The 26,854-nt window shown below is 42.4% G+C and overlaps 1 protein-coding gene across 9 annotated transcripts in view; it reads left to right on the top strand.

Moving 5' to 3' along the window:
* Nf2 (NF2, moesin-ezrin-radixin like (MERLIN) tumor suppressor) overlaps positions 1-26,854 on the top strand; it is an 83,340-nt gene that overhangs the window by 7,971 nt on the left and 48,515 nt on the right. For 8 of the 9 annotated variants that reach the window (XM_051200398.1, XM_051200397.1, XM_051200399.1 and 5 more), the window contains exons 2-4: positions 19,776-19,901; positions 21,779-21,901; positions 23,964-24,047. The exons of the other annotated variant lie outside the window; for it this stretch is intronic. In XM_051200398.1, coding sequence (XP_051056355.1) covers positions 19,776-19,901; positions 21,779-21,901; positions 23,964-24,047 — 333 coding nt within the window. The remainder of the gene's footprint in view (positions 1-19,775; positions 19,902-21,778; positions 21,902-23,963; positions 24,048-26,854) is intronic. 9 annotated transcript variants of the gene reach the window in all.

Below are 26,854 nucleotides of genomic sequence, written 5' to 3'. Positions count from 1 at the left end.
ATACAATAAGGACAGTTTGATCTGTCTTATGGACCAAAGTTTGACAACTTCTAATAAGTTCTTGCTGAATGTTATGAGAAAGTCTGATTGACTAGCCAATAGGGAAAATAATTTGTTTGACATTTAGGCAACCATGATTTTGTCAGGAAAAACTTCCTTTTAGGATTGAACTTGATGCCCAGCAGGCAAGTGCCATAACACTGAGGCATTCTTTCTTTTGGGGGCAAAGAGGCAGGCCAAGGTTTCATACAGCACAGGTTGGCCTTGAACTTGGGTGTGTAACTGCACATTACCCTGAATTACCAATTTTCTGCCTCTGTCTTCCAAGTGTTTAGATTATAGATATGTGTCTTCGTGCCCAGCTGGAGTGATGGCTCAGTGGTTAAGACCATGACTGGCTGGGCACAGTGGCACACACCTTTAATCTGAGCACTCAGGAGGCAGAATGGCTCCATGTGAGTTTGAGACCAGCCTGATCTATAGATTAAGTTCCCAGAGCTACATATTGAGACCCTGTCTTGAAAGAACACAATAACAAAAACAGAGCATATACTGCTGCAAGTTGCAGAAGACCTGAGTTTGTTTTTTTCCTAGCACCCATGTCAGGGTACTCAGAATCATCTGTAACTCCAGCTCCAGAGAGATCTTATGCCTCTAGCCTCCACGTGCACTTGGATTCACATACATGCGTATACCTACACACAGACTCCTACACATACACTTAATTAAAGAGAGTAAAAACAAATCTTAAAAAAATGATCAGTAGAACCAAAAATAATGGATAGCATTATCAACTAGGGTGTAGTTTCTTCTCAGTTTTGGCTTATATTTGGACTGGGTAATATTTTTGTATGGGTAGCAGTCCTATGCACTGTAGGATTCTTTTGTTTTGAAAGAGTTTCTATGTAGTCCTGGCTGGCTTAGAACTTACTATGTAGTCCAGACTACAAGCTTATAGCCCCAAACTTGTAATGATCTTATTCCATGTATGGATTACAGGCTTGGGCTACCAGGCCTAGAGGTATTGTTGGATATTAAGTCCTCCAGCCTCTGATCCTAGCAGTATTCATCTATCTATTCCCAGTTGTGACAAAAATATTTTCAAGCATTTAATGTCCCTGGTGTAGCTTCCCCCCCCCCCACACACACACTGCAAATCTGTAGAAAGGGATAGTAGTAGTGGCAGTCAGACACAATGGTATAATACAGTTTCCAAACTTTAATGAACCCACAAATGACATGGAGATCTTAATAAAACCTGGGTGGATGATGATCTAGGAGTTCTGTAGTGGAACTTTGAAATCTATTTATCATTAGCTGTCAGATGATGCCAATGTTGCTGGCCCAGTGACCACAATTTGAGTAGCAGAGCAGTAATAGAAAGCAGACTGAGGCTTAAAGTTCTTTTTCTTATCCACTTCTGCTTGGGATATGATACTTAATGGTCAGTGGACCTCAGTTTCCACACCTGTAAAGTGGGACCAATAGTACTGGCCCTACACACATGTTATAAGGCTGTGTGATGCTTAGTGCCTCAGAAAGAAGGAGCAGAAAGGGCTATAACTGACCTAAAATAGGCTTGCATCACCTTGGGCACTGTCCTCTTGTGGTTTTTGTTAAGTCATTGCATCTCCCTGGACTTCAAATTATAGTGGAAGCACCATTTATAGATGTTTGTGTTCTGTTAAAAGTAATAATAGTTTATTCTGTGGTGGTAGAGAGCTCTCATCCTTTGCCTGTTCCAAGCTTATGCAAGGAGATGGCAGATGCCTTCAGTGAAAAAAGAAAGCCAGTATTTGTGGAACTCTTGGCTTTGTTAAGGTCAGGTGGTAGTGGCCTTCCAAGAAGGACTCCATTTTAGAACCAGTGGGAGCTGGCATATGAGTCAGGTTATACCTTATGGCAGTAAGTTCAGGATTTTTGCAGCAGAGATGGGGGGTGGACTCTTTCTTGTATTTGCTGCATTGCACAATTGGCTTGATGCTCCAGAAGATTTTTCCACTTGAGAGATTTGATATTTGTCATCTTGAGAAAGTGGGTGCTGAATTTAATTTGCCAGGAGGCTAAACAGTTATTTCTTATCTAGGCTGGAATTTTGCTCTAATAATTCAATCTATCAGTAAGATAGCCAAATGTGAAAAATTTCTTGAAATTGAGTTGTGGGAGATTCTAATACTATATTATGTAGAAAACAAAGCCTTCTCATGTTAGTTGGCATTTTAAATGTTTTCACCACAACCAAATGGGGTTATGGATAAATTGAATGCCAACATTACAGGTCATTACACCATATAACAAGTGATATAGTTTTTCTGTAACAGAAAGAATCTTTAAGGGAGAGCAGAAGGAATAATTCTGGTATTTTTTAGTAGGAACTTTATTCTTACATTTCCCAAAATATAGTCAAATAACCCCTGGAAATTATGGTTGTGACTATTTTATAGACTGTATAGGATGCTAGAACTGTGTGTGTGTGCACTATTATAGAAGTAAGGCTGTCATCTCTTTTACTACCTGTGTCCCATGGATATAGGCAGTGCCTTTGAATGGTTTGTGATGTGGCCCTGTGGTGAAGGACGGCCCTGTGAAGAGGCAGGAAGCATGCTGGTTAGTGCTGTTGTTGCATAGACCCCATGCCTGTTCCTTGTGGGATGGAGGGCTTTGTGTTGTTGTGTGTCACGTGCAGTGTTCTGTGCTTTAAATGCATGGTTCCATTTAGTGCAACAGGGCCTCATTTATTTATTCAGGAGATACTGAGTTTCCACATGGGCAAGGCAGCTTGGCTAGTTTTTTATGTGAAAGGGTATGCATATACCACAGCCCTTTTGTGGACTCAGCTCTTTCCTTCACCTTCTTATGGGTCCTAGGGATGGAACTCATGTCCCAAGCTAGCCTTGAACTTGCTATGTAGCAGAGGATGGCTTTGAGTCATCGACGACATAGGGGCTCGGTCCCTGATGCTGCCTCTGAGGAACTGAGTTCTTTTATTTCTCACTTGCATCATCTGGAAGATAGGAGTTGTCATGATTCTTTTTGTAGAGTTGTTGGCAAAATACTTAGACCAATACCTGGCACAAAGTAAGACTATAAAAGGGCTTTTGCATAAATGGAAGCATGTCCTGAGCCCCTTACCATTTCTCTGCTTCTTTTAGCCTCTCCTACACTTTGTCACACACTCTTTACTCGAGCTGATTGTGAACAGTCTGGAAAAGTAAATGGGACAGAGACTTTGTATAGGCCAGCCCAGTGCCTGGAATGCCTTCCTCCCTCACTTTTTGTCAGGCACAGAGATAGTGCTAATTCTAAATTGAATTCTAAAGTAACTAGTAATTAATTCTAAAATTAACTAATTAGAATTAGTAATTCTAAACATGACTAATTTAGATGCTGTCCAAGCTTGCTTTTTGTGCAAGGTGTCACACTGCTGCTAAAAGGTGGGCCTGGGATTTGAACCCAGTCCAGCCCTGTCTCCACTGTGGATGACACTCAGTAGGAGTCTCCACACAGAAAGGACATTTTAGACATCCCCACCCTGTCTCAAGAATTCAAATGGAAATAAAGGAAATAAACTTTTTTTGGGGGGGAGTTGGAGACTGAGTAGCCCTGGCCCTGGAACTCTCTCTGTAGATCAGGGTGGCCTCAAATTCAGAGATCCCCTCCCTCTGACTGGGATTAAAGGCGTGCACCACCACTGCCGACTAAAGAACTTTCTAATGTGACAATTTATTTGTCTTTGTCATTATTTTATTTATTGCACTTGGTGTAAGATTCTATCTGAAAACCATTTTGTGAACTTGCCAGTGGGCTTAGATTTTGCTGGGTAATGACATGACTAACAACCCTTTCTGTATTGCCTTGATATCTGTTTTATACTTTGAATTACCTGGACATTTTTTATAAGTGAATCTTTTTCGGTTGCCCATGATCAGCTTGGAATTCAAGTTTTTGGCCTGAAGTAAAGCTATTTCGCAATAGTTAAGTATATTCTAGTTGCATATTTCACATTCCTTATGGTGCCAGCAGTTCTTCCTCTGTAGCCAACCTGTGTCCTTCTGAGACATTTGATGTGCCCACAAAGATATCAACTGGTTACCTTGTTTCTTTTTCCTTTGTGCTGGGATTGGAACTCCGGGCTTGAAGCATTGCCAGATAAGCAAGCTCCTTGGTAGAGACACCATGGAGCTACATACAGCCTTAGCCTTGTTTAAATTTTCTTTAACTTTTTAGTTCTCCTCTCCCTTCTCTCCAAGTGTCTCCATAGTTTGGTTTTAGAGTACAGTTTCTGTACAGTAAGAGGAAGGGACTACAGGCATATGCAAATGCTTGGTTCCTTTTTGAGTTTCATAGTAACTATCTCAGGGGAGGTAAGGGTACTGACTTTCCAAGGTGTTCATGTTCTAGTTGGAGATCCAAACATATGTACAAAGTTTATGACACACACACACACACACACACACACACACACACCTCTCAGACATTTTGGACAGAGTCCTATTGAAATGGAAATAGAAGCCATACTGTGGTTTGTGTGCCTGTAGTCTCAGCTACTTAGGAGGCTAAAGTGAAGAATTACTTGATCCCGAGAATTTAGGACCATCCTGGGCAACAAAATGAGATTTTTGTCCCTTAAAAAAACAAAAACCAAAAATACCAACAACAAACAACCAAAACCAGGTGGTGGTGGCACATGAATTTAATCCCAGCACTTGGGAGGCAGAGGCAGGCAGAGCCTGGTCTACAGAGCTAGTTCTAGGACAGCCAAAGCCACACAGAGAAACCCTGTCTGGGGGCGGGGGGGGAAGCAAAACCCAAACCAAACTTTTTTAGAAGCATGTATAGCAGTTGGTGCTGTAACAAAACTAGGCAGATGTTAAAGGTCTAGGGAATGTTAAGAGCAAGGGTCTTCCTACCAAATAAACAGTTCCCAAGATTAAGGGTGAGAGGGAGTTCACTGGGCAAATGGGCTAGAGTTGGGCTCTGGCCTATACTCCTTTTCTGTATGTGGTTCCCTGTCACTTGTATAAAATCGTTGAGAGCCCTGAGCTGGGCTCTGAACATCTGGTTCATGCTCTTCTGGGCATGTTAAATACCCTGCCCTAGTTGTTCATCTGTACAATGATGGGAAGTCACATTTCAAAGGGTTTCATCTTTAGCATCTGCTTAGGAGAATGATCCCTGCCTTCCATTTTTTTCAGGACAGGTCTAGATGTGTAGTTTCAGCCGGCTTCATTCTGGATCCTACTCAGACTGTGTGCTAGGATTACAGGCATGCAGTTACCCTCCCCAGGTTTTTTCTTAGTTATTGATGACTCCCCAGTGATTTATGCTAGTTTTATATTACTGTCCAAGAACATTTTGGGCCCTTGCTTAATTTTAATTTCAGAGTTTAAAGCATTTGAGACTTAGAAAACCCATAACTGCATTTTCTCAGGGCTACTGATGGATTTAGCTAGCTGGTGCAAGGCTTCTCTGGTTTGTTACAGGATGATGCATTCTGTCCTGTGTGTGCTTTGTCTAATTTAGAGTCTAAATCCACATGTTTTAGGATACTTTTAGCATGTCAGAAAAGTCGTGCCAGCTTCAAGAAGAAAGTTCATTTTGATTGTGTTGGAGATGGAATTTATAGCCATAGGCAAACCCTCTTTCATTGAGGGACATCCCTCCTCTTTTTTTTTAAAAAAATGATAATATTTTTTTTTAATTTAAATTTGAAACAAGCTTGTTTTACAATCCCAGTTCCTTCACCCTTTCCTCCTCCCCTGTCCCCTTCCCAACCACCATCCCATCCCCTTTCTGCTCCCCAGGGAGAGTGAGGCCTTCCATGGGGGATCTTCAAAGACTATCAGACCATTTGGAGCAGGGCCTAGGCCCTCCCCCAGGTGTCTAGGCTGAGAGAGTATCACTCTATGGGGAATGGGCTCCCAAAGCCCATTCATGTACTAGGGATAAATACTGACCCACTACTAGAGGCCGCATAGACGGCCCAGTCCTCCTAACACCCATGTTCAGGGGGTCTGGGTCAGTCCTGTGCTGGTTTCCCAGCTATCAGACTGGGGTCCATGAGTTCCCTCTTGTTCAGGTCAGCTTAAATAGCAGGTTCTGGGAGGACCAAGCTGCTTGTTCCAGTTCAGGAATCACAGGCATCACTAGGTGGCGACAGAGTATTTTCTAAGTTACTGGGCTCGTTTCCTCTTTAGCCCTTTAACTCCAATTCTCAATGTTTTTCTCCTTTGCCAAATTTAGGCCTAGATTTGGGAAATTCACAGAAAGTCTTTGTTCATTTTGTTTCTTATGGCTTTCTGGTTTCAGTAGTTTGTTAGTTTGACTTTCAGATAAAACTGAATCTAGAGTAATTGCAGAACTTATCTGGACTGATCTGTGGTTTTAAATGCCTCAGCAATGTCTTTATCTACTATCTTACTCTTGCTGATTTTCAGATTAAGTCAGCCTCATAAATATGCTTTTTAAAAAATCTTCAGACCTCAGTAGTTCTTATCCATTCACAGAACCTTTTATCAACCCTACCCACTCCATAACTTACTGTTTCTTTAGTGTTGCCAAAGTCAGTGTTAAATCTTAAACAGAGACAGAATGTATATTTTCTGGCTGCTGCATGAACTGTTTGCATGCTTTGGTTCTATCATACAGGAGATTTTTTGGGGAGGAGTGCTCAGAATGGACCTATGCCCATCCTGCCTGTGCCTTACTACTGAGTTTTAACCCCAGCACCCCCAGAGATTTGAGCCCAGGGCCTTGAGCATGCTAGGTAACTGTTCTACCACTGAGCTATATCTCTAGTCCATTACTTATTTTAGTTTTTATTGGGAGAGAAGTGTGTTACTAGGTTGTCCAAGTTAGCCTTAAACTTAAAATCTTCCTGCCTCACGCTCCCAAATACATGGAATCGTGAGCCTGTGTCACTAGGTCTGGTTTAGGAGCTTAAAAAAGAAAAAACAAAAACAAAAAACTGTAGTGTTCAGGACATAATCACATAGATAATATTCTGCCATCTAATGTTAAGGAGCTGGAGAGATGTTTCTGTGGTTAGGAGTGCTGGTTACTCTTTTAGAGTAGCCATATGGTGGTTTACAACCATCTGTAACTCCAATTCCAGGGGATCTGATGCACCAGGGATACATGCAGGCAAAACAAACAAACACCCTACATACAAATCTTTTTTTTTTTTTTTTTTTCCCAGACAGGCTCTCTCTATAAAACAGTCTTGGCTGTCCTGGAGCTCTCTTCTGTAGACAGGCTAGCCTCAGACTTAAAGATCTGCCTGCCTCTACCTCCCAAAATTTTTTTAGAAATTAAATTTAATGTAAAAAAAAAAATCAGCTTTGTATCTTTTTTTTTTTTTTGAGACAATCTCTTCAGCTCAGACTGGCTTCAAACTCTCAGCTGTCCTCCTGCCTCAGGCTCCAGAGTGCTGGGGATACAGGTATCAGCCACCACTTCTGGCTTAGCTTCATGTCTTATCCCTACCAAACAATCCTTACTATTGTTTCTGGAGAATTGTTATTTTTGGTATGTCAAGTATTGTAATCATTGCTAATTGCATATTATCCACAGCATGCTACTTGCTAAAATCTTACTTTTCAGCAGTATTTATAATTGCTGTTTTTGTTGCATTAGAAGAGTTCATAATACATCTATGCAGTCAACTTTTTTCTTTCTTTTGAGAACAGGTCTCATGTATCCCAGGTTGGCCTTGATCTCATAATGTAGCTAAGGTTGGCTCAAACTCTTGATTCAATTGTCTGTACTTCCCAAGTGTTGGGATTACAGGTTTACAACACTATTCTGGCTATATGTTCACTTATGTTTGTGAGGCACAAGGGCCATACTAGCAGAGCCCAGAGTAATGGAAAACATTGTACAAAGTACACATAAACGAAGTATTAAGTATTTGTTACATTCCTAGAGATGGGTTGTTAAAGGGTTGACAGAAAATTATTACAGCAATAAAAAAAGTGCTATATGATTTATACAAACCATCTCAAGCTCATGAACACAGAGGGTGATCACTTGATGACTGCAGAAGTTGAGCCCCCGAAGAGGTTAAGTGACTTACCCACCACAGCAGGTTGAGGTGTTTATGGCTGTTTGACAGAGCTATGATTGCTCTCATGTTGTGATCTAAATTCTGCAGATACTTTCTCCTTGGCTTTTGGATCACAGACTCTATCTTGCTTTTATAGCACTGTAATTGTTTCTTTTTTGCTTTGTCATCTTTCAGCTGACTTTCAAACAATTACATCCTCTTTGCTCCAACACAAAATCTGGTGGTTACACAGGGCATGGGGAAATAGGGATGGAAACACTGGGACCTACTTGAGCCATGGTTCACAGAAGTCACAGGCTTCTTTGTGGTGGGTGGTTGAAGGAGGGGTCTGGAATATTGATCTCGTCTCTGGGCTTACTGCTGATCCGAGAGTCGCTCTCCACTTCAGTAGGGATGATGCCAGAAGCTACAGTCATAGGGACTTTTGCTCCCTGAAAAAAATCAGTAACTCATTTTGCTTTGAAAGAGTAAAGACTTAACTAGAGTTTAAAACCTACATTCTGTGGCTTCCCAAGTGCTGTGATTTGTTTCTTCCTAGTATCTTTTGTTCTGTGGAAAATTTTCTTCTTTGGTTCTTTGAGGTTTAGATTTCTTTGCCAAGGTATTTTTAGAAAGAGAGAATCAGTATGTGTCACCAAAGGGGGAAATATGTATCTTAAGGCCTAGTTATGCAATTAGAATTTTAATAAGGAGTGTCATAAATTCTTGCTTCATTGCAATCATTACTTAGGAGTGTTCTACTCAGAAACCTCATCTAGCTATCATCATCATTATCATCAACATTACCAGCCAAACACAAGCACTTATTGGAGTGTCCACAGACTGTGCAGCACTTGCTTCTATTCTGAGAGACTTAAAAGTGTGTGTGTATGTTCATGCGGACTGTGTGTGTGTGTGTGTGTGTGTGTGTGTGTGTGTGAGAGAGAGTATATGAGTGTGTTTCGTCCTTAGCTTCAAGGACGGGAATCTCGGGGAAGATAAACTCATTTTTCCATATACATAGTGAAGAGTTGAAGGGAATAGTTCTTAGAAAGGTCTAGAAGCACATAGCTCTTCTGAGTGAGTGTGTAGGCTGAGTTGTAATAAGGTTGGATAATTGGTTGAAGGAGAGAAGCAATTGGTGGAAAGCTTTGAAACTAATAATTTGTATAGATTGGGCACAATAACAGAGATGATTGGAAGACTGGAAGAGGAAAATTAATTGCTGAAGTTGATTATGGCAGAAACTGACAGGGCAGGAGATGGGAGGATTTTTTAATTTTTTTTTTTTTTTTTTTTTCTGCAAAGAGAAAGCTTCAGCCTGTGATGAGAGAGATAGGCTTCAGGACTGGCAGAGCAGCAAAAACAAACAGGTTTTTCTGCTATGTTCTTGTTTCTATTTGGAGGATCCCCTTTTCCCTATGCTGAGCAATAATGCCCACATGCAAGGGATGTATCCCTTAATTGCAAAACAAAAGGCTGGCTGTTTTTGCAGTTTAAGTTCAAGAGATAGGAAAGCCTGCTTTTGTGGTATAGTATTACTCCTTGCTTTTTAAATTTTCTTTGATTATTTAGATTTTAATGGAGTTCATCATTCATTTATTGCACAGCAAAGTTATATATATAAATGTTTGGGAGCAGGTTGCTGGGAATTAAATATGCTAGGCAAAAATTATGCCACTGAGTGCATTCCTAGCTCCTAATAACTCTTTCCGTTGTGTTTATTTGTTTTGGCTTTTTTTTTTTTTTTTTTTTTTTTTTTTTTTTGTTATCTTCCTGCCTTTACTTCATAAGAATTGCATGGAGTGCATCACCCCTCCTTGTATAAATTGAAATATTTCACACATACATACATACATACATACACACACACACACACACACACACACACACACACACACACACACCCCGTCTGTGTTCTGGCCTGAAACACTGTATAGACCAGGCTGGCTTTAAGCTCACAAAGATCTGCGTGGCTCTTCTCTGCCTCCATATAATGAGATTAAAGTTGTGTGCTGACATGCCTGTTGATACCTCCTTTTTCAAAACAGATGATTAAGTGTTGTATTTAGGTTTGACTCTTTTATACAAACATCTTAAATTCACAAGTCTTCTATAAATTTGTTCTCATAGGCCAGCTATGACTACATAATTGTGGATAAACGTTGAGCAGGGAAGTCTCAGTCATCTTGAGTTTTCCATTTCTGAAATAGTATTGCACATGGGGCACAGGCCCTGAGCCAGGGAAGCACAGTCCTGTCACTCTTTCTACAGTTTTTATGGAACAGCTTGTGAGTTAGTTAGAAGGATCTGATAACCAAATGGGGTTCTCTGGTTCTCCTTCTCTTCCTTTTTGGAATCAATAGCCAAACACCACCACTGGTGAGGGCCCACCTCCATCTCTGAGAGTAACCTGCCATGGCTCTTTCCAGTTGTGAGTTGTGTGTAGAGCCTACATTTTTCTTTGGCTCTAATTCTTAGGCATTTTACATCCAGCACAAAGTTGGGTTTACTTTCTTCAAGAGAATGGACCTTGTCTTGCTGTGGTCTTTCCCCATCCTGTAGCCAGTTTCTTCTTATCCGGCAATGTAGATTCAGCATGGACAAGGGGTTTGGTTGTCAGGGACTGTATAGTGCTACCAGAGGGGAAAAAATGCAGTGGGAAGACTGGCAAGGTCAAAAAAACAAATGGCAGTTTCAGGATTTCATGTAATCCTGGCCAACTGGTAAGATGGTTGTCCCAAGCTAATAGACTCTAATGAACCCCATGGGTTATTGGTGGCATTTGCTTCCTGTAACTGAAAAGTGCTGCATTCTAGCTATGTTCCTGCGGTGGAGTATAAGTATTCAGTGCTATTTACTTTAAACATTCTAAAGTTGATAAATGACAAGTACTTTACTCTGCATAAAGCTTGTAAATCTGGCCCCTATAAAAAATAACAAGCTGACAGCACTTAGTCCTGTTTATAAAGTTCATACGCATCTGTCTTTGATACAGGCACAATATATATCCATGACATCACACTGCAGCCAGTTAAAATAACAGGAAAGCAAGCACAGCCTTAGAGCCAAGCAGCTTCCAGAGGTCCGCCCTCCAGCCCCTCTGCCTGAAGGGCATTTTGAGGACAGGAGGCCTGCAGAGGGGATATCTGCCTAATGGAGCCTGAATTTCTACTGCCTCATGCCTTTCTCTTTCTGCATATCACCCTCGTTCCTTCTGCAAAATGAGCACCTGCCTCTTAGCCTCTCTCCTGTTCTCCAAGCTAAGACCAGAGAGGGAAGATGGCTGCAGAAGTGAAACAGTTTAATACTCTGGCCAGATGGAAAGAGATAGGGTTAAATGCACACTCCATCAAAAACAGAGACCTATAAATCTAACTAAAAAAAGCCCATAGATAATCATGTAGTGCACAGCTTGCCTCTTTGACTTGACTAGAAGTGAGACAAGAAGTCGCTGGCTGTCGGTATCCAGGAGGAGGAAACTGCAGTTGCTAGGTTTTGCACATGCTGGTCAATCATTTTTGTTTGTTTGTTTGTTTTTAGTTTTTCAAGACAGGGTTTCCTTTTTGTAGTCTTGGTTGTCCTGGAACTCACTCTGTAGACCAGGCTGGCCTCGAACTCACAGAGATCGCCTGCCTCTGCCTCCCAAGTGCTGGGATCAAAGGTGTGTGCCACCTGACTTGGTCAGTCATTTGCAAACACTGGCATTTGAACTAGACAAAGGCTTTGCGATTCTAGGCCTTATCACAGTGGGAAGACTAAATTCCAGTAGGTCTGAGGCATTGATCCATGAAATGGGCATGGCCATGTCAACAATGTACACTCATTCAGGACTTCATCTGCTGTTTACATATTCACTCAGTTCAGGTTTCCTTGGCTTCCCATATACAGGGCTGGCAAGATGACTCAGTGGGTAGAAGCGCTTGATAACCTGAATTTTCTTAAGGTTTATTAATTTCATTGTGTGTACGCATGTTTTGCTTACATGTGCTGTATGTTCACTGAATATGTGTATGGTGTCCACAGTACCAGAAAAAGGTATTAGAATCTCTTGGAATTGGAGTTAAGGACAGTTGCAAACTGACATGTGGGTACTGTTAACAGAACCTTGTACCCTCTGCAAAAGCAGCAAGTATTCTTAACTGGGGAGCCCTCTCTCTAGTCCCCCTGATGACTGAATTTGGTCTGCAGGATCCACATGGTGAAAGGAGAGAAACAACTCCCTCAAACTGTCCTCTGACCTCCACATGTGTGTAACCCCCCCCCATTAATGTAATTTTAAAGATTATTTTAAAGGTCTGTAGGACCATCTAGTGCCATCAAGATGATCTGGCAGGTAAAGGCTCTTGCCACCAAGCATGATAACCTCAGCTCAAAAGCTCTGGGGACCCACATGGTAGAAAGAGAGAACTAACTTTCACAAACTGTCCTCTAACCACATGCATTTACACACACATATATACTCAAAAAATGTTAGAGGTGTAAATGTAGGTCTGACAGGCCTAAGTGTCAGAAACACTTTTTTTTTCCTTAGGCAAGATCATGCTCCACAGTTCAGTTTAGCTTAGAATTTGTTTCACCCTCCAAAGGACCACAGTCAGAGGCTTGTGCCATCAAGGCCTGGCTAGGAATGTTTTAACAGGAAAAGAAATAGACTCATCCCATTAGTCCTGGCTTCTGCTCCTACAGATACTATTGTAGGATGCATTCCCTACTTTGATCCAGTGCCCTGACACAGCCTGCTTCCAGACCAATTGTGCAGAATGAGAATTGTCACATGTACCAGGCCAAAGCTACATATCAGTCCTGCATTGAACATTCAGTACTGCAGATTGGAAATCATGCTGTTTGTCAGATCCTAGAAAAGTGCAGAGAACATTCCTTTACTTCTCAACAGCTTGGACCCAAGTGCAGACAGGCTGTTCCTTCAGGCTGGCATGACCTTCCTTTTGTCAGCCCTCTCCCCACAAGACCCAGCTCAGCCAGTGTTGCCTCAACGTAGCCTCCTTCCCCCAAGTCTCCTAGGCTCACTTGTGTTCCCACAACAGCCTGTTCTGTTAGCCCTAGCAATTTGTTTTCCCTTGTCCGTTTACCTGTCTTCCCTGTCAGACACGCACAGGGACTGTGTGCTGCCCTGAATTCATCATTTATCTCCTGTGCCGAGCACAAAGACTAGGACATAGTGGCTGCTCAATAAATGTTTGTCAAATGAAAGATAGGATGGTTAGCTCGATGATAATTCGAGCCCTTTCCCATCTGTCATCCATCATTGTGGTATGAAGTAGGGCTGGGAGGGTTTAAGCAGCTCCACTTGAGAATCAAGGCAGGGAGGCAGAGTGGGAATTAACAATAACTACCCCTTATTTGCTCTGGACCCAGCACTGCCTTAGTCTTTTTAAAATGGATTAATTCACTTTATCTTTAGATCAATCTGCAGAGACAGGGTCTGCTCATTATCCTTGTTAAAGCATGAGGAAGTTCAATAACTTGCCCAAGGTCATGCAGTCACAGCACTAAGATATACTGGTGGCAGATATCTCGCTGACCTACGCCTTTGTGGCTGGTTCCTGGAAAGAAGAACTGATATCTTGAGGCATCCATCTTGTGTAATGATTTGACTTGCCTTCTGTGTGTCTAGAATGATACCAGTTGTGTTCTATCCTTAGGAGACTTAGAGAATTTAGTCCCGAGATTACTTTCTGGGTTCTGTGGTTAGATTCCAAAAGTAGAGTTTGACAGTTGACAAAACATTTTGTTTAGATCCTGGGAATTTTATTGTTGTTTTGTTGGTTTTTGAGACAGGGTCTCATTATGTAGTTTTGGCTGTACTGAAATTCACTATATAGACCAGATGGCCTCAAAGTCACAGAGATCCACCTGCCTCTGCATCCCAAATGCTAGGATTAATGTTGTGTGCTGCTAACACCCAGTGCCTGTCCCTTGTTTCTGCTTTTTGAGAGATTCTTGCTATGTAACGCAGGCTGAAATTGAATTTTCTCAGTCACCCTGCTTCATACTCTTGAGTGCTAGGATTACAGGTATGTGCCACCATGTGTGCCCATAATTTGGTTCTCAAATTTTTTCATCTCTCTCTCTCTCTCTCTCTCTCTCTCTCTCGCTCTCTCGCTCTCTGTCTCTCTCTCTCTCTCTCTCTCTCTGTGTGTGTGTGTCTGTCTGTCCATCTGTCCGTCCATCCGTCCGTGTCCAAGTGTGGACACACTGTTCCTTCAGGCTGGCATGGCCTTCAATTTGTCAGCCCTCTCCCCACAAGACCCAGCTCAGCCAGTGTCACCTCAGTGAAGCTCCTGGGCTCACTCGTGCTGAGAAAATGGGAAATTTCTTTTCTCTTGCCACCAGTGGGTCCTGAGGATCAAACTCATGTAGTCAGGCTTGGTGTCTGACAGGGTGACAGGGTGCCTTTACCTTTGAACCATTTCATAGACTGGTTCTATTATAAATTCAGAAGTATTTTGTAATCTAAAATATTTTGATTTCCCCTACGGATTCTAGACCTTCTAGATCTTTGAATACGGTATTTTTTTCTGCCTGCAACACTCTTTGCTGCTGTCTCCTCCAAACCTAATCTTCACTTGACTTCTCTTTTCCACCATGAGTCAATTTAGATGTCACTTCTGTGATAAGGGGGCTTGCTTTCTTAGGAGTCTTCACAGTCCCTGGGTATCCCTGTCATAACACAAGTGTTTCTGTGCTGAAACCCTCACCTGTAATGATCATCTGTTCTTGGCTGACTTCTGTTTAAAAAAAAAAAAAAAAACATAAATGCGAAGGCTTTTCCTTTTTCCCTATTGAACCCCTGTACTTGAACACAATATGTGTTCACTGTACATTTGTAGGAGTGAATGTATGGGATAACTGTGCTCTGAGCCTTTGAGCCTTGGGTTTTAAAATCATCTAGTCAATCGTGTCAGACACCTGCTGTTGAGTGTCTTGTGTATTCTGTATACTTTCCATTGGACACTGGGGATGATGACTAATGCTGCGCCTAGTTAGAGGTGCCTGCAGGCTGGAGAGACCTTCAGATGACAATGAGTCACTTCAGAACATCAGCATAACATAAAACAATCGTGTTCAGGCAAGCCACCTTGCACCAAGAAAGCCCAGCCTCCCTTTCACAGGAACTTGAAAACTCTCTAGAGCATCCGTGGCCAATAGTCTGCTTATAGAGAAGCAGAAGACAAAGGAAACCTCATGCATTTGAGGAAGAACATGTTGAAAAGCACAAACTTTTATAGGTAACATGTGGAGATTACATTTAGCCAACCAGAAATCTTCCAGGTCTTTTTGTTTTGTTTTTGTTTACTTGCTTGTTTTTTGAATCCCTCTATATAGCTAAAGCTGGCCTCTTGCCTCAACCTCTCAAGTGCTAGGATTCCAGGTGTAAGTCAGCATGTCTGGCCAAAAAAATTTACTAATTGCTTAAAGACAGCGACAAAACATTTTCTTTTGTTTTGGAATGAGGTCCCACTGTATTACGCAGGGTTATCTTGGACTCCTGGGCTCAATAGATCTTCCCCTTAACCTTAGAATGCTTTATTTTATAAATGAAAGTCTTTAAATCTTTGAAAAATATTTAAATGCATTTACTTTGTGTCAGTGTGGGAGCACATATATGAAGGTCAGAGGATGAACTGTTGTGGGGGTCAGCTCTTTCCTACCACATGGGTCCCAGGGAATACTAAGGTTGTTAGGTTTGGTGGCATGTGCAGCTGAGCCAACTCCCCAGCTTAGAGGGTTGAAACCTAAATATATTTAGGCCATCTCTGCCTGCCTGCCTGCCTGCCTGCCTGCCTGCCTTCTTCTTCTTTTCCTTCTATTCCTTCTCCTTTTTGGTGGGATATCAGGTACTCAAGCTGGAAATGCAGGTAGGTGTCTTTGAGTCTCTCTCTCTAGCCTGTTGAAGTGCTGGATCGAAGACTGCCTCCTCCTGCTTCTCAGCCTCTTTCCCTCTGCCTTCTTGATGACAGGAGGAGGTCGCCTGCCCTGTGCTCCTGTCTGTCCTGTAACTGTCCTTCCCTGAAACTTACTCTTCACCCTGGCATTTGAATGCAGGCATAAAGCAGACGAGTCCTCAAAGCCTGAGCCACCTGCTCCAGTGGCAAATGCCGCTTGCATCTCCCACTCCTGAGGCTGGCTCTCAGTTTCTCAGTTTCAGTCCCATCACATGGACTGCAGTCCCCTGTAACGACCACAGTTTTTTTTTGTTATTAAGATAGAGTTCCTTCCCTCCGTCATTGAACCCTCACTCTCAAGTCCCCTCTGACCTGAGTTCTTGCCTTTTTCTCCCACAGACTCCCTGCCCCCACCATTGCACCCTTTAGACAGAGCAGTGTGTGAACAGAGCAGTGAATGAGCTGTGTCTGACTCTTCTCAGAGGGGTTCTGTTTTAATAGTGGTCATTTACTGGCCAAGGTAGAGGCAGAAAGATTTGATGGTCACAGAACTGGAAAAGGGGGTTTGTCTACCTTGGGTCACTGTGAAAAAACAGGCCAGTATTTATTTTGATGGACTGCCAAAGGATTGGTGACTTAGTTTACTCAGTTTTACAAAAGGCATAGATTCACAGTGGGTGACTCCTAAGGCTCATTTTCAGCCCCCATAGTCAGTGATTCTTTGCACCAATGTTAAGATATAAGTAGGGAATTCTGGATTGTTCTGAGAATCATTTCTTCACTTTATTTCGAGCTCCATGGGGGCAATGACATTGTCTTTTTGCCTTTAACAAAAAAACAGGCCTGCGATTTAAAAACAAAGAGGTGGAGGGGGACAGGAAAGCTACGTAAGGTTTTCAGCTCCCCGTGTGGAAGCTTTCCTTCCAGGGCTCTACTCATCCTGCTTGCTCACAGCATTTTGTGCCAAGGCCTGGCCTGGCTGTGAGTTATGGAGGTTTGGGAGTGATGTTCCTATCCTCTTGTTCCTCTGGTGTTTAACTTCTCCAAGTTAATGCCTGTTCTTTAGTGGCACATTATCTTGTGGCAAGGTAGGCATTTATAATTTATATACTGTGTGCTGCTTAAAATAGAGACAAGAGGATAATCAGCATCCTGAAGCTCCCAGTTCTCCAAAATAACATTTCTTCAGTTAAGTCTGCCTATAGGAATTAAGGCCTTCCAAGAATTAAATAGCCCTCTGTCCAGTTGTCAAATGGGTGTACCTATTATCCAGCCTTATAAAAGGGGGAAAGCAATTATATTTTAAAATAAAAGTTTTTCTGACTCAGATACCTCTAAAGATTTCCATGTTTGCAGTCAGTATTCCAGGGCCCTGACTACAGTCAGGGGTGTGGGCTCAAGGTTGCAGGACAGATAGAGAAATACCTTGCTTGCCAAAGGACCAAAGCCAGTATGCCATTTATGTGCTGTGATCATGGAATCCTACCATTTGGGTTGCTGACTCTAGCTGCAAACACAGAGATGGCTTCTCCTGTTGAGTACCTGAAGAGGGCTCTATTCATTCACATCTATTAAAGCCGGGAGTATGGTTCCATAGTAGACTACTTAAGAAGAACAAGACCCTGAGTTTGATCCCTAGCACTTGGGTGGGGGAAACGGTAAAAGGATGAGCAAGATGGCTAGTGGGTAACTGTACAAGCCTGTGTATAAGAGTTTGGTCCCCAGAGCCATATGAAGGTCTAAGGAGAGAACCAACTCCACCAGCTTGTCCTCTGAGCTCCACATATTCATGCACACAGCACACACCCTACACAAACATTGAGGTGAGGTCAGTCTCTGGTTCCTCAGCTGCCATTCACCTTTTTCATGATTTTAATTTTACTTATTTATCTTGTGTGTGTGGGTGGAGGGAGACAGGGTTTCTCTGTGTAGCTCTGACTGTCCTGGAATTAGCTCCATAGCCAGCCTTGAACTCAGAGATCTTCCTGGCTGTTATGTAATGCCTGAATGCTGGGATTAAAGGCCTCTGCCACCATCAATGGCTCTTTTCCTTTTTTTTTTTTTTTAAGATTGATTAATTGACTTATCTTATTTATATGAGGGCTCTATCTGCATGTACACCAGAAAAAGGCACCAGATCTCATTACAGATGGTTGTAAGCCACCATGTGGTTGCTGGGAATTGAACCCAGGTCCTCTGGAAGACCAGCCAGTACTTTTAACCACTGAGCCATCTCTCCAGTCCCCTTTTTCTTTTTAAATTTTAATTTAACTTTATTTTATGTGCATTAGTGTGAGGCTGTTGGATCCCCTGGAGCAAAAGTTACAGACATTTGTGAGCTGCCATGTGGGTGCTGGAAATTGAACCCTGATCCTCTGGAAGAGCAGCCAGTGCTCTTAACCGCTAGGCCATTGCTCCAGCCCCTTTCCTTCCTTCCTTCCTTCCTCCCTCCCTCCCTCCCTCCCTCCCTCCCTTTTCTTTTCTTTTTCTTTCTTTCTTTCTTTCTTTCTTTTTTTTTCTCTTTTTTTAAAGCTAGATGCTCACTGGGACCTGGGTTCTTTTATTAGGTTAGGCTGGTTGGCAAATGAGCTCCACTCCACCCTACCCCTCTCCAATGCTGGATTACAAAAATGGGCTACCACAACCAAAATTTATTTGGGGGGTGTGTGCTTCAAGAGGGTTTCATTGTGTAACCCTGGCTGTCCTGAAACATTGTATAGACCAGGCTGGCCTCATTCAGAGATCTGCTTCCTGAGTAGTAGAATTGAAGGCATGTGCCACCACCACCAGGCTCACAACCAACTTTTTACATGTTCAAACCCAGGTTCTCAGGCTTAAGTGAGAGGCACTTTACTGAATTGCCTCTTGGAGGGTGGAGGTTTCCTAATGAGTGTGAGAGAAGGACAGCTCCTTCTACAATCAGGGTCCTTATCATCATCCCCTTACATTCTCATCTCAGGATTGCTTGTGCATATGTTTCATAAGATCACAACTGTACTCAAGGGTTTGATATATGGGGTAGCTGGGCAAGCGTGGCTAAGAAGTGATACAGGAAAACATAGCTGACTGAAAGCCACTAGGTGGCAACATTTACTCAGCTGCCCCTCATCGCATCCTCTGTTCGCTGTGAAGATGTGTGAGCTTGCTTTTTCCAGCTACACCATTGAATAGCAGAGGTTTAGAGGGTTAGCAGTGTCTGGGGGCTTTTGAAAGTGAGGCTGCAGTGAGCATTTGGAATTGCCTTTTGTGCTTGTGGACAGGTTGCTTCTGTCTGGGCCCAACCAGGCATCCTGATAGAGATCTGCAGCTGGCCATCTGATTTCTCATTGTTCTTCTGCTCCACAGTTTCTGTGGCTTTAGCTACAACTCCCATATATTTAATTTTTTTTCCTAGTTAAATTAAAGAATACTTACCTTTTATCAAAAGGCAGAGTCATGACTTAAACAACCCCCTCCCCCCAAATCTCAAGGGAGTTAGTGTCTCACAAACTAGCCATCTTCCTGGGCTAATTTAGGAGGTTTGACTCTCCTAAATGAGGCTGCTTATTTACCCGGTTTCCTAAATTAGCAGCTTCGGGATATTGAGATCTGTACGGAACTGTCCAAGGAGGTATTGTGTGTGCTCTGCAGCAATTGAGCCATTAAACTCTAATTGGTATTTTCCCACTCATGGTTTTGTGTGGGAAGCTTTAAAATTATTTAGGAGTTCAGGGCTCATCGGCCATTTTGCTGACAGTAGAGAGTGCTGAGAACACTCCCATGTGTGAGCTGACTATGATTTTGCTCACAACGTCCTTCCCTCTTGGTTTGTTATATTGCAGATGAAATGGAAAGGGAAGGACCTGTTTGACTTGGTGTGCCGGACGCTGGGGCTTCGGGAAACCTGGTTCTTTGGACTGCAGTACACAATCAAGGACACTGTGGCCTGGCTCAAAATGGACAAGAAGGTTGGACTAGATCTCCGTGAAATCAGTGGGGAAGCCTTGTGCTTTCTGTTTTGTTTTGTTTTGTTTCCCCAAGCATGCACTCGGCTTATTTGCTTTTTGTTGGGGTATCACAAGGCCATGGTAAAGAAAGGGCTGATTTTTTTCTATTAAGTCATGTATGTAGGAAGCAAGTCCTACAGGCATTTATGCTCTGCACAGACTCTCCCAGACGAGCAGGATTCACCAGGACTGAACCACGATTAGCTTTTCGCCCATTGTTACTGCCTTGTTTGCTTTTTGTCATTATGTCCTTCAGTGTATTGAGCCACTAGTCAGGGGTATGGATGACATTACTGTCTTTGTATACTTCCAAAAAAAACCCCAACAATTCATGTCTTTGAGAGATTCTCCTAGGGCTCATGGTCATTTTTTTTTTTTTTTTTTTTTTTTAAATAAGTCTTTGAGAACACCAAGACTCAACTGACTAAATGAAGAGCTTGAGATGAAGGAGCAATCCCATTTCCTCCTCAGGATTCTCTGGGATTTCTTAAGCACATGAAATCTAAGTTTCTAGAAAATTGAAGGTGGCTTGAAAATGGCTATGGCTTAGGGAAGGTGCCCATTTATGGGTTCATATATTCACACAAAGACATGTCTATCTATTTTCCTGGCCACTTAATAGTGAAGACAGCTGGAGAACAGGGCCAAAAGACCCTGGATTCCAGAAGTAACTCCATGTCTAATTCTGATCCTAAATGGTGCCCCTGTCATTTGCCCTTGAAGTTATCTACTGCATAAAGTGGTAACTAACAAAAGTGTCACCGTCCTAGTGTTAAGTGAGATGTTCAAATTGTATTTACAACATGTATATAGTTACCTCCTCATGCTTACAACTCCTGTTGGTTGTCAGTTTTCAATGGTCATTCCCAATGGTTAGAAACTCCAAATGCCACAAAGATACAGTGCTGAGGAGGGCAACTAGATTAGACTTATTTTGAGTCCCTTGGGGGCTGCCACTGGAATTTGGGCCGGCATATGGAGAATTGTATATCTGAGACAGCAAAGCTTTCTGTGTCTTTTTTATGATTCTCAGCAAAGTGAATTTTAAATCATACCTGAATGTTAGCCAAATGGATATTAGATTGGGGGCATCAGGAGTCATAGAACCTGCTGCTCAAAGGAAATAAATTATGACACATGTTAATGGAGCCTGGTAGCATGTTTATGTCCTGAAATGAAATTCACTCTGGAGAGCAGATGGTCCAAGCTTTTCAGGGGGTGGGTGGGATTGTTAGAAGATTAAAGGCAGTGGTTTTCTTACTGCACTGCAATATTTTGTGGCCATCTCTGAAAGATTCCAGGAACAAAGCATTGCCATGATGGCCATGTTTCACTTCTAGTATTCATAATATAATGATATCACAAAAATCTAGTTTATTGTGTTTAAGTTGTATTCCAGCAGAACCTATTCAAGTGGGCAGTAGCAAAGAATAAAGGAAGATATTACTATTGCAGGGGAAAAAAAAAAAACAAAAACAAAAACAAAAAACTTTGTAAATCCTGTCTTCCATAAAGGATAATGCCCAAGACCTTTGAGTTATGCATTCTAGCTTGTAACTATTTCCCATGGTTTTGAGAACACTGGTGCTGTCACTGTAGCTCTGTTCACCCCTTGGTTGGGTTTATTGATTGGTTTGGTTCAGAAGCCCATGTGTGAAGTGTATGTTATCTCCTGCTATGGATGACTCTGTGAATACTTCCAACTGTAGAAACACAGCCTGGAAATGGGATGAATGTAACAGGGGAAGGGATTTTATGCCTTCCCTGCAAAGCATGCTCTGATGAGAGTACATGAAGAGAAACCAGCACAGCATGTCTTTTGCTCTGAAATTCTGCAGGTGTTGGATCATGATGTTTCAAAGGATGAACCAGTTACCTTTCATTTCCTGGCCAAATTTTATCCCGAAAATGCTGAGGAGGAGCTAGTTCAAGAGATCACACAACACTTATTTTTCTTACAGGTATGCCTGCCAATGCTATATCCCCTAGTTCTAAGAGGACTTATTTGGGTATGGTTGCAGAAGCATCCCAGGTGAACCCCTTGGAGTTGACCATAAATGCTCCTACGCTGCAGAAAATGTTCTACCTCCAAATAATCAGTCCTTTTGGTTCAATGATGGGAATATCTTCAGAATAGAACTTTACCCAAGAGATGAGAATTGCTGTCAGATGAAATTGCAGATGTGTGATGAAAAATAGACAGAAGGAATTAACCAATATACAAACCTCCATGAACATGGATCCCAGTTTCTTCTGGCTAACTTGAAAGTTCTCTGAGGCTATAAAGAAAAACTTCAGAGACTTAGCAAAAAAAAGTTCCTTTAAAGTTGAAGATCTCCCATCATCAAGGCAGGTCTTCTGAATGGTGGTGACTCCTGGCCTGTCCCATGCCTAAGGTGTTTCAGACAGCCTGCTCTGTGCTACTGTCGGTGTATATTGTCCTCTCCTCCTTCATTAGCATGAAAGCCCCTTAAAGATAGGCTCATTGTGGTTGGTATTCTTGAGTAATCCTTCAACCAAACTGAAGAAATTAGGTTTTCCAGAATTACAGGTTGACCATCTAGGAGCACAGGGAGGTGCTTCACTGAAGGAGAGAAACCTTGTTTTGTCATAGTCAGGGAGCCTCCTCAGTTTCATGGCTATCTGTAGCGATTGATACTAAAGCTGCTTATGTGTCCTAAGGTGCCCCATTGTCCATGATATAAAAGATTATAACAGGGCATTAAACACGTTGATTTCCTAGATGTACATCTATGATTTTTCACACAATCCTTATAATATGGAGCCTCTATATAATGTGTATTACCGTCCATATAATGCTGTGTTGTGCTGTTAAGATCTCATTCCATAGCTTAGGCTGGCTTTGAACTTGAGATCTTGAGATGTGTGTCCCATGCCTAGCTAAATAGTTTCTTTTACAAAGGAGTTACATGCGTGCAAGCCTGCATGCATGTGTACATGTTTTAGGTCAAAAGGTAGCTCCTTTCAGATTTTTTTTGTATTATGGCTTCTTTTATCTCTTTGTAAAGAAACTAGGAGATTTGAAGGGTCCACTGCTTCAAAACATCTCTGCTTTCATTTTTTCTTAGTTTTAAAGCCAGATAGGGGTGTGTGCAGGGAATGTATGTGTGAATGAAGCCACACGGAGATTCTTTAAGGGTTGGAACGTACTGTCTGTAAAATGCTTGCCTTGTATTCATGAAGCCTGGGGTTCCAACCCCAGTGCTGTATAAAGAGCATAATGTACTTTAGTGATCCACAGGAGGGTCAGAAGTTCAGGGTCATCTTCAGTTACAGGAGACCAGAATACCGTAGTGTTAAGAGGAATGGCTTTCCTGTGAGGGCTTGAGGCAATACCTATTCCCTGTACTTTTGCTTAGTTTCCCTTCATTCTGAAATGTTAGGTTGTTTTGTGAGTAAGCAAGGCAGCATCTACTAATAGGAATCTGTGAAGAGTTGGCTTTGCCTGCTGCACCCCACTTCATGTGGCTCTCTTGTCCTTGTGTCTGGAACATCATACACTGCACCAAGCACTATACGGAATTAGGTGCAATGAGATATGGAAATTCAGTATTATGGCTTAGGAATTATATTTCCTGAATCTCATGTGTACTTAAAAGTTGAATCAATCAAATTTTATTGCTTCCTTTTTCCTTAGAGCAGCGCATTGGAAGTGGTGACTTTTTTCTATAGTCATTATTCAGTGGCCTTGGTGACTTTTGTCTTGTGTGAAGATTTGAAAGTAGGCTCCATCTCTGGTAGCATGAGTGTTCCACAAGCACCAAGACTGAGACCCAGTGCAGCTACCTTAGTCACGGCCCCCTGTCAGTCTCTGCACGTAGCTCACTGATAATCTCTTGGTGGCTGAACTGTCAACTAAAAAAAAAGTACCCTTTTTCAGAAAGCCATTAGCAGGCTGCTTTGGCAGCCGCCATTTAGAATACCCTGCAGCCATCTGCTGTGACCAGGCGGCACTGCTGTCCTCCACAGGTGCCATCTCATCTCTTTGAATGCCCCTTTCAGGTGAAGAAGCAGATTTTGGATGAAAAGATCTACTGCCCTCCTGAGGCTTCGGTGCTCTTGGCTTCCTATGCTGTCCAAGCCAAGGTGGGTGCAAGGAAAGAAAAATGCATTTTCCCTCAACGTTAACTGTCACAGCATGGACCCAGTTTTCCATTCCTTTGGATTTGGGGGACTTGCTCCCAAAAATGAGATGTCATGCGACTTGGGGCATCTACTGTTGCTGCCTCAACTTCTGTGTGTTTTGTATGTGTGTGTTGTTTATACAAGTGACAAGCATATCATTCTAATGACTTACAATTCATTCTAAGTGAATTCATTCAAAAATGAGATGAATTTTCTGTGTAATCTCATTATGCACATGTGGTTCATTACATTCATCACATCAGCTTCGTTTTATTAGGAAAAGTGACTTTGTGGTCTCTAATTATGATCAAATGAGACCTTGAAGTCAGCAAGACCCAGATTCTCAATCCAAACTCATCTTTCCAGAGACTACATTCTTAGGAACCACACTCCCGGTGAGGCCCAGGTGGCAGATTTTGTACATATGGCTGGGAGCTGAGTCTGCTGAGCCTGCTGGACTCAGTGATGCTGTCTCCTTAGCCTAAAGTCATTCACCCTCATTTAGACAGCAGACCAGGGGTGGTGGCAGAAGAGCATCATTCTTTGCCCCATCTTCTAAGACCAACTAGAATGTTTCATGACCCTTGGGTTTCCCACCGCAATCACATTTTAATACAACTTCAGATCAAAGCCAGGAATGACTTGCTTGTCATTTGGGTTGGGAAAAGGACTTCGAAGTGTGTATGCTGGTCAGGCCAGTAGAAGCACACAGTCACTTTAATCATTTGGTGACTCATTAGTGTCTACTGAGTAGTCACAAGGCATGGACACGAGGTTTGTTAACTGTCAGACGCAGGCACTAGAGCAAGTTCTGCCCTCAGTGATTCTCCAAGGTCATTGGTACCTTCGTGGGTAAAGCTCGAGACAGAGTTTATGGCTTTAGAGTTGTGTTTTATGTCTTCCTTGAAAAAGGAGTAATTGAGAAAACAGAAAATGGGCTGTGGTTCAAGTAAAGCATATGCTCCTTCTATGCTTTGATCAAGAATATTAGTAACAGGAAAAATGTATCCTTTTAGTCCTAATGGTGACAAAGCAGTCATCATTACTTCCATTAAACCCATGTGCTTCTTGGCCTAGAGCTGAGTTCCTTCTTGCATGCTTTCTCCGATTTGAGATGCAGGCTCTCAAGGATACTACCTCACTCTCAGAGGCTGTGGGTTTTGGGTCACAAATTCAAAGGCCACCTGCATGGGGACAGAGGGGTGGGGATCATTTTTCAAGGAACCGGCAGATGTTTGTTGAACAGATTTCACTGCAGGAAAGCCCTACTTATTTGGCTTCTGCCAATTTGGAGATGAAAGTGATTCACAGACAACATATGTGGCTCATATGGATGGAGGTGGGTGCTCTTAACTATTTTTTCCGGTGTTAAATTTAGGAATCTTAGAAATAAAGGTAATAACTAGCTTTTAGAATCTGTATTCAGGCTGGGCAGTGGTGGCACATGCTTTTATCCCAGCACTCAGGTGGCAAAGGTGGGTGGATCTCTGAGTTCGAGGCCAGCCTGGTCTACAGAGTGAGTTCTAGGACAGGCTTCAAAGCCACAGAGAAACCCTGTCTTGAAAAACAAACAAACAAGCAAACAAACAAAAAAGAAAACAAAAAAAACCCCAAACAAATAAAATAAAGAAGTCTGTATTCTGGCTGGGCATGGCAGTGTACACCTTTAATCCTAGGCAGTGTAGTCAGATCCCTGTGAGTTCCAGGACAGCAGGGGCTGTAAAGTGAGGCCCCGTTTGCATTCAGGAAACCAGGGGTTACTGTAGCAATGCTACCAGTGTCTTGGACTGCTGGTTAATAGTGAGAGGATATTTAGAATGGACTGAATGAGCATATCCATAATGTTTAGCAAAGCGTTCAACAGTCTATTTCACAAGATACTCCATGTGGTATTTTTTAGAAGCCAAGGCTTGTGCTTGTTTTCCTGATGACAAAATTAAAGGTTAAAAAAGATGAATGAGTTGGGCATAGTGGTGCATATCTTCAGTCCCACCACTTGGGAGGCAGAGGCAGGTGGATTTCTGTGAGTTTGAGGTCAGCCTGGTCTATAGAGTGAGTTCCAGGATAGCCCTATCTCAGGGGAGGGGTGGAGGAGGAGAAGAAAACATTAATGGTTTGTTCAAAGTCACAGCACTTTTATGTTATTTCTGTACTTATGAAATGTGTAAACCACTTGTTTTGTGTTTTGTTTTCATGTTGCAAGGGACAGAGCCCAAAGCTTTACGCGTGTGAGGCAGGTGCTTTAATGTACAGTTAGTTACCTGCTTCTTCGTGAGGGTGGAGACAGTGGGATGAAGGGCACAGCCAGGCTGGAAACCCAGGTGTCTGGGCTGCCTGACCCAGCACCTTGTTCCTGTCCCTCATTGCCTAGTGAGGTGTGTGGAGGTCAGGCACTAACTTTCACTAAATTCTAGTTTCATTTACAAGATGAAACTACCTCCGGGCTGGAGAGATGGCTCAGTGGTTATGAGCACTGGCTCTTAACCACTCTTAACTGCTCTTACAGAGGACCCAGGTTCAATTCTCAACACTCACACCCACACACACACAGCTCACCAGCTCCAAGGGCTCTTAACACCTTCACACAGACATACATGAAGGCAAAGCACATAAAATAAAAATAAACAAATAAAATCAACCTGAACTTTTCAGTAAGCCATACTGGCTCCTTCCATTGTTTACAGTTTGTTTTCTTCCTAGCCTTTCTGAATAGAAAGAAACTCTAGCAGTATGGAGGGGAAGTGGAATCGAGCTCATTAACACATGGG

Source organism: Phodopus roborovskii, unplaced genomic scaffold, assembly GCF_943737965.1.
Source record: "Phodopus roborovskii unplaced genomic scaffold, PHOROB, whole genome shotgun sequence".
NCBI lineage: Eukaryota > Metazoa > Chordata > Mammalia > Rodentia > Cricetidae > Phodopus > Phodopus roborovskii.
The sequence above is the reverse complement of the archived record's forward strand: the minus strand, read 5'-3'. Positions and strand labels throughout refer to the sequence as shown.